Source organism: Cebus imitator, unplaced genomic scaffold, assembly GCF_001604975.1.
Source record: "Cebus imitator isolate Cc_AM_T3 unplaced genomic scaffold, Cebus_imitator-1.0 Scaffold656, whole genome shotgun sequence".
Lineage (NCBI taxonomy): Eukaryota > Metazoa > Chordata > Mammalia > Primates > Cebidae > Cebus > Cebus imitator.
Window position 1 is genome coordinate 321306 of NW_016107971.1, and position 8263 is coordinate 329568.

General features: G+C 39.8%; 1 protein-coding gene across 2 annotated transcripts in view; it reads left to right on the forward strand.

Annotated features, from left to right (window-relative positions):
* ALDH18A1 (aldehyde dehydrogenase 18 family member A1) overlaps window positions 1-8263 on the forward strand; it is a 41810-nt gene that overhangs the window by 19366 nt on the left and 14181 nt on the right. For both annotated transcript variants that reach the window (XM_017518021.2, XM_017518023.2), the window contains exons 8-11: window positions 1925-2049; window positions 2830-2974; window positions 3653-3726; window positions 5285-5378. In XM_017518021.2, coding sequence (XP_017373510.1) covers window positions 1925-2049; window positions 2830-2974; window positions 3653-3726; window positions 5285-5378 — 438 coding nt within the window. The remainder of the gene's footprint in view (window positions 1-1924; window positions 2050-2829; window positions 2975-3652; window positions 3727-5284; window positions 5379-8263) is intronic.

Genomic DNA, 8263 nt, shown 5'->3' on the forward strand with positions numbered 1-8263 from the left:
AAAAATTAAAAAAAAAAAAATTAAATTCAGATCTATTAAATGGTATATCTAAAGTCACATAGCAAGTGCTTGACAGAGGCTAGTTTCAAATCTGAGTCTGTACAATTAAAAAAGCTACACTCTTCCTTCTCTCTTACACAGAAGGAAGGTAATAAGGTTAAAAAAAAAAAAAAAAGTTAAGTCTTCGAGATTAGTTTATAGAATCCAATTTGAACGAGACTCCAGCAAACAGTTTTGATGCAGCTTCAAACACCAAAATTAGGTCATTGGCAGACTGGCATTCTTATTGTAGTTATCCTAATTTGTTTTCCGCTGAGTGTTGACTTTTTAGAATAGTATCTGAATTTTAACTATGCTCTTGGTTGGGTAAGGGGAAAAGAGGAGTAGGCACATTATCAGAATGCTAGGAACCCCTCACTGTCTTTGGAGAATGTTTAACTAGAATTGCCTAATCTTTCCTATACTTTTTTTTTTTTTTTTTTGAGACAGAGTCTCACTGTGACACCAGGCTGGAGTGCAGTAGCACAATCTCAGTTCATTCTAACCTCCGCATCCTGGTTCAAGTGATTCTTCCACCTCAGCCTCCCAAGTAGCTCGGAGTACAGGCGCGCACCACCACGCCCAGCTAATTTTTGTAATTTTTAGTAGAGAAGTGGTTTCACCATGTTGGTCAGGATGGTCTCTATCTCTTGACCTCATGATCCGCCCACCTCGGACCCCCAAAGTGCTTGGATTACAGGTGTGAGCCACCGCACCTGGCCCCTATACTATTATATGAAATGGAAACAGCTTCTAAATCTAAATCTGTCATCTCATAGCACTGTATCTTCTGGGAAGATCCTAACCCTAAATCTTGGAGAGCTGTGGAGTAGTAGGTTGAGACTGACACATTATGAAAAATTATTTTTCCTTCTCCTGTAATAAATTGCATGGCTATGGTTGGCACTGCTTTGCTCTACATTGGACATGGATATCCTCACTTCCCTGATTCACTTACTCCCCCAGAGAGGTAGTATATAGCAAGATTGTCTTAAAGGTTTGGAATAATAGAGGGGAGAGGTGTACTACAGTGCAGGAAAAGCAGTAACTTGAAACTGGAAAAATCACTGCCCAAAATGTCCTTCAGCCAGTCCTCAGCCTCCCTATCTGTGATCTGTGTCCACTTAGGTCTTGATTTAACTCCATTTTCTCAGACCCCTCTTACCTCCACTTTTTCTTGTCCAAGCTGCTACTCACTCTTTTTCAAAGTGAAATTGTGAGGATTTTTCATCTTCGATTGTATGCATGTAACATTTCATGTAACTATTTTATGTCACTGCACTCAGTTATAAAATGGACATATGCTTTATGGTAATAAGTCCAGACTGAATGCCAAGAGTCATGCGCTCTCCTTCTGACTTAGCCTAACCTCTACAGTGACTCACTCATAAAATTGGGAGTGTAAATTAGTGACTGTTTCAAAGGGTACTGTGCGAGTTAATAAGTATCTCTGTTGCATTTCTTACTGCTTGGAAACAGTCACATTAAACAGTATATGGCTGCTGTGCCATTTCTGCAATAGCCACTCTTCTTTTTCAGTTCCATCCTTAAGCCACAGCATCATAAGTAGCAATGGCATAACTAAGGACACCTTGTCAGGGATACGCACAGGGCTAATAAATGTTGTGCCAAGGATATGGCCATCGTCTGATGTTGGTAAACATTTGTTTATTAAGCCAGGTTATAGAACTATGTAAGGTGAGTCCTCTGGAGCTGTTTGTCACTGTCAAATCCTTTGTTCTCTTTTCCTGGTCAGAGCAGGTAGTAGTGCAGTGGAATTCATTTGGATGAGTAAAGTACAGAGTGATTGGCAGGTGCCCTGGGGAGACCTGTCTTGGAGACACTTCCATCAAAGCAGTATTACTGACCCTTGTCTATTTTTTAGGCCTTTTTGATAGCCCCCCAGGGTCAGATGATGCAAAGCTTATTGACATATTTTATCCCGGAGATCAGCAGTCCGTGACATTTGGAACCAAGTCTAGAGTGGGAATGGGTGGCATGGAAGCCAAGGTAAGAATCTGATGCCTTAACTGCCTGTAACAATTTTAAAGCCCAAACTATATTTTATCCTTTTTACTTTTGTAATTATATGGGGGTTAATGGTTCAGATAGTAGGCACATACACACTTAATATGTACATATCTAAATACAGATTTAATGAGTGTTGTGTTCCAATGTTTAGTTATGTCTGTGTATGTGGGTTTTTTCATTAATATTATATGAACAGTGTGTTCATGTTGTAAAATCTGCATGAGCAGGGCCTTTATATTTTTCATAATTCATAAATCCTCTAATTTATCAGCTCAAATATTTCTTGGTGAAATCTTTCAAAAATTCTGCCCCATTAATTGTTCTTAGAAGTTATACCCCTAAGGTACAGCATCACATGTATCAACAGCAGAGATGAGGACAAGATCCCCACTTAGAAAACCTAAAAGTACTCAAGATCAGACTCTGGTCAAACCCCCAGGCTGTTGGTCTATTTAGCTGTTTCTAAGTTGAGGCACAGTAAATCAAATGCAGAAGTTATGAGTCCCATACTAGAGAAGACTGAAGAGAGAACAGACTGGAAACAAAGGATACGTTGGTTTACTTTGAAGCAACAAATGTCAAGGTTGAGCTGGAAAGTGTGTGAGTTGTGTGTATTTTCAGAGCTCCTAACCTTTTAAAAACATTCTCTCATATACTTAAGGCTGTTCGGTATCAACTTGTATTTTATATCTTTTTGCAAGTTTAAAATGTGGGTGAATAGGTCTGAATCTCATCTTTGGACCTCACCTGTCTCATCAGGTAAAAGCCGCCCTCTGGGCTTTGCAAGGTGGCACTTCTGTTGTTATTGCCAATGGAACCCACCCTAAGGTGTCCGGACACGTTATCACAGACATCGTGGAGGGGAAGAAAGTTGGTACCTTCTTTTCAGAAGTAAAGCCTGCAGGTAAATAGTTCTTCATAAGGTCCCAAGGCCTGTGGATGGGAGCTAGTGACACCTGGCTTAGATGGTCTGAAGATTGACTTTTAATTGTGGGGCTATAGATCACAAATTGATGTGCTAATATTATGATATAAGGCATTGTTTTGAACACTGTTTGCAGAATTGGATTTTCCTTTACTTTTGTGAAATTCTATCTAACCTGCCTAGCTAGGCCTATGTTCTGGAAAGTCACTAGGTTAAAGTATGTAAGCATTCATTTTCTCAAGAAACAGTTGCTAGGCCTGTGTTAGATGCCAGGTACTGATAAGCAGTAGAGATGCAAAGGTGCCTATGCTACAGTATTTGCTCTCGAGCGTTTACAGAGGACAGAATTGCCTCATAGTCGGCATTCAGAAATGTAAGCACATTAAAAAATATTAGCCAAAGTGGAATTCAGAAGAATTCTAGAAAACATAAAGTATATTGTTTATCCCAGAAATACAGGCAAGCTCTTGTGTTTATACCTGAGTGAATCTGGCACATTCTTTTGCTATTTTATTGGTCATAGTGATCCCCTATGTGAAACAAGCATACCAAGACACCGTGTGTTCCTTCAATGGGCGTGATGAGCCTGTGCATGTGCTGGCAAAGTGAGAGAGAACTAAGGTGACCATGACCTGAAATTTGCACATACTCTTGCAGGGCCTACTGTTGAGCAGCAGGGAGAAATGGCTCGATCTGGAGGAAGGATGTTGGCCACCTTGGAACCTGAGCAGGTAATAAACCTTAGCTGATATTTTGTTCTAGTTTTCAGAGTGAGTCATGCTGTATGGTTACAGAAGTCAAACCTGCTGACTCCCTCTTTATTCCTAGTGACCCACAGAGTTATCTGAGGTACAAGTCTGATTCAAATTTGCTCTGCCTTTTTTTTTTTCTTAACTTTATTTTCCCTTATGTCTTTTATAGACAGAGGCCCAAGATAACTTTTCACCACTATGATGCTTTGATTAAAAGTATCGTAAAAATGATGACGTTAGGAAGGTTACCTAATTCTGCCACATACTGGGCATGGAAATGTGGGAAAATTACTTATCCCAACCCATTCCAAATCCCTTGACTTGCCTAGAAGATGGGAAGCTCAAAAGCCTGCTCCATAGTTGGTAGCTCTGACCTGTCTTGCATGAATTAGACATGAGTTAGTCTAAGTAGCAGACACAATGAGGCTGTAAGTGGTAAGGAGGTCAAGTGGAAGCTGGGAGCTGGTCCTCCAGGGGTTATGTTGTCAAGGATGGATTTGAGAGTGAGGATGTATGTGGGTTCATACTAGTGAATCCTTTGGCCTGAGAAAAGAGAAAGTAACTCCAACAGCGGAGAAAGGAAAGCAAAGGAGGAGCCCAGCTTCCCTTTCAAACCACTTCTCTCTACTCCTTCAGTAATCAGCATACTGATTTGCCACATTTCCTAATCTAGCAAGGTCAGGTTTGGGGTGTCTGTCTTCAAGTACTTAGGACTGAATTTTTTCACTTTGACTAAATGCATTAAATAAATAATTTACAAGGAAGAAAAAACAGATGTAAAATCTTACCTGGAAATAAAATAACTAATGATATTAAATATGTAAGACTGTATATATCATGTTAATTCAAAGCAGTGGCCCTGTACAGTTACATAATCTATCATGCCCCCTCCTCCTCCTTTTTTTTCCTTATGACTCCTAATTATTATAATTAGCCATGGTTAATTATATTATAATTAGCCATGGTTAAGAATAATAATCAGGAGTCTGGCCAGGTATGATGGCTTACATCTGTAATCCCAGCACTTTGGGAGGCTGAGCTGGGTGGATCACCTGAAGTCAGGCGTTTGAAACCAGCCTCGCCAACATTGCAAAACCCCTTCCCTACTAAAAATACAAAAATTAGCCAGGTGCAGTGGTGGGTGCCTGTAATCCCAGCTACTCAAGAGGCTGAGGCAGGAGAGTCTCTTAAACCTGGGAGACGGAGGTTGCAGTGAGCTGAGATTGCAACATTGCACTCCACCCTGAGTGACAGAGCGAGACTCCGTCTCAAAAAAAAAAAATCAGGAGTCATAAGAAAAAAAAGGAGGAAAAGTAAGAAGTGATGGAGAGGTTGTTAGTGAGAGAGGAAGGAAGAAATAAGGGGAGCAATGGTGGGAATAAGTGATGGGAAGTCAGGAGATTTCATTTGGTGGTGACCTTGGATGTGGGAGCAAGGCCTGGCACTCTCAGTAGAGTAGATTTAAAAACTGTGGTATGCATTCTTCTTGGGTTAACATCTCTGTTTTTTCTTTTTAAATGGTGTAACTTTCTTCTAGAGAGCAGAAATTATCCATCATCTGGCTGATCTGTTGACGGACCAGCGTGATGAGATCCTGTTAGCCAACAAAAAAGACTTGGAGGAAGCAGAGGGTAAAGACCAGGCAATTTAGAGTCAATATTATGGAGGGGTGGGGTTCATTTTGGTTTCTAGTTTTGCTAATAATTGTTATGTCTGCCTATAGATAAGATTGTTATAAAAGAAATTGTGTATTATGTGTCATTTCTATTGAGGGTAGGTGGGTGGCTGGTATTCTTCTTCCCTAGATACTTTAGTACAACTCCCAAAGGAGCTTTTTTAAATTCCCTATAGGTCATAAGCTGTGGCTACTATGGCGGTCAGGACAAAAAAGAACAAGATTGAGAACCCCACTGCTTAACACATTAAGCTAATAGCTAGCATTTATTGAGGACTTTCTGTATTGCCAGGCCCTGTGCTAAGGACTATACAGTCAGGATGTCATTTAATCTCTATAACATAGTACCTCTGAGATAGCTACTATTTATTATCCCCATTTGACAGAGAAGGAAACTGAAGCTCACAGAAGTTGTCACTTGCCCAAAGTCAGTGACAGACCAGGATTTAAACACACATGGACTGTACATGTGAAAGAGTTGTAGAAGGCCGGGCGTGGTGGCTCACACTTGTAATCCAAACACTTTGGAGGCCAGGGCAGGTGGATCACCTGAGGTCAGGAGTTCAAGACCAGTCTGACCAACATGGTGAAACCCCATCTTTATTTAAAAAAAAAAAAAAAAAAAAAGAATTGTAGAAATAGTTTGTGCAGCCTATGAAGAAAGAAGAAAGATAGCTTGTTTCTTAGTTAATTAGCTAGTCTTTTGTCTTCCCTGAGTTAGCACCAGATGCCATCCAGAAATACCCTTTAGGTGCTAATGGTAAAGTAAGATGAACTTACATAGCAAACACCTAGACATGCAGAGAGTCAGTTAGGGCCCTGACTCTTTCTCTTTTTTTTCTTAATTCTCTGTTTTTTCTACCCTAAAATAATAGGGAATGATTTTATGGGGTTTTGAATTTCCTTTGCATTAATTTGAACATCCATGTTAATGGTGTTTGTTCAAAGAAGTTTTGCAAGGTTCAACAACATTGCTTTCATTCCTTAAAACATTTTTGAAACATTGTTTTAGAGCTTCCTCTAGAATTTATACCTCGTCTTTTGAAGTATTTTTGTAGTATTAGAGAATGTAAAATAGATTTTCAGAACTGAAAGAAATCTTTGATACTATCCAGTCATTAATTTAAAGTAAAAGAATTAAGACCCACAGAGGGTACAGCAGTTGTTGCCCAGGGTTCTACAGCATGTTGTTGGCAGAACTTTGACTGCTGGTTCTAGCTGAACATGCATAAGGATGCACAGTGGGTTAAGGACAAAGCCCTGGGTATACATGAGCATGGCTTAGCAACCCCAGTTTGGGGAATTTATCCTCAAAAAATATTTCTAAAGAAAATAACTCGGCTGGGCACAGTGGCTCATGCCTGTAATCCCAGCACTTTGGGAGGCTGAGATGGGTGGATCATGAGGTCAAGAGATTGAGACCATCCTGGCCAACATGGTGAAATCCTGTCTCTATTAAAAAATACAAAAATTAGCTGGGCATGGTGGCACATGCCTGTAGTCCCAGCTACTCGGATGAACCTGGGAGGCAGAGGTTGCAGTGAGCTGAGATCATGCCACTGCACTGCAGCCTGGTGACAGAGCAAGACTCTATCAAAAAAAAAAAAAAAAAAAAAAAAAAAAAAAAAAAAGAAAGAAAGAAAGAAAGAAAATACCTCTTTAGGCCAGGCACAGTGGCTCACGCCTGTGATCCCAGTATTTTGAGAGACTGAGGTGAGTGGATCACCTGAGGTTGGGAGTTTGAGACCAGCCTGGCTAACATGGTAAAACCTCATCTCTATAAAAATACAAAAATTAGCCGGGCATGGTGGCACACGTCTGTAATCCCAGCTACTCGTGAGGCTGAGGCAGGAGACTAGCTTGAACCTGGAAGCCGGAGGTTGCAGTGAGACTAGATCATGCTACTGCACTCCAGCCTGGACGACAGAGCAAGACTCCATTTCAAAAAAAAAAAAAGAAAGAAAATAGCTCTTTATCTAAAGTTTCTTAGAGCAGGATTTACCACACTGAAAAACTGGAAACAACCTGAGCATTTAATAACATAGGTGTGGATAAGTACATTCAGCTATATCAAATTAATGGAATATTTAGTAGTAATTAAGATAATTTTTGTAACATGGAAAACATACTTGCATTGTGAGGTGAAAAGCTAGTAAAAGTAACATTTAACATATACTATAATTAAAACTTGCTTTTTAGCATATAGGAAAAGAAAATTAATTAATTTGTAAATTGGTTGGTAGAAAGATGGTTTAATTTTTTTCTTAATATAATGTCAGTTGCTTTTACCCAAAGTGGAAATCTTTTTATTATTTTATCTTGGTGGCTGTGACTGTAAAAAATAGAGAAAATTTTTGTAATCTCATCTCAACATTGACCACAGTAATGATTTGTGATGTATGATTTCAAATGGTTTTCTGAGTATATACATGTATATGAATATGTACATACATGTTTATGTGTGGAGAAAGGGTATCACACCATGCATACTACTGTTTTTAAAGAAAATTCTTTGTAGGAACTTGCCACAATTTAACATTTTTTTTGGCCAGGCATGGTCACTCATGCCTGTAATTCCAGCACTTTGGGAGGTGGAGACAGAAGAATCACTTTAGTCCAGGAGCTCAAGACCAGCCTAGGCAACACAGTGAGACCCCTGTCTCTACAAGATGTTTTTAAAAATTAGCTAGCCATGGTGATGCATGCCTGTAGTCCTAGCTGCTCTGGAGACTGAAGCAGGAGGATCACTTGAGCACAGGTGTTCAAGGCCACAGTGAGCTATGATTGCACCACTACACTCTAGCCTGAGCGACAGACCAAGACCCTGTCTCTTAAAAAAAA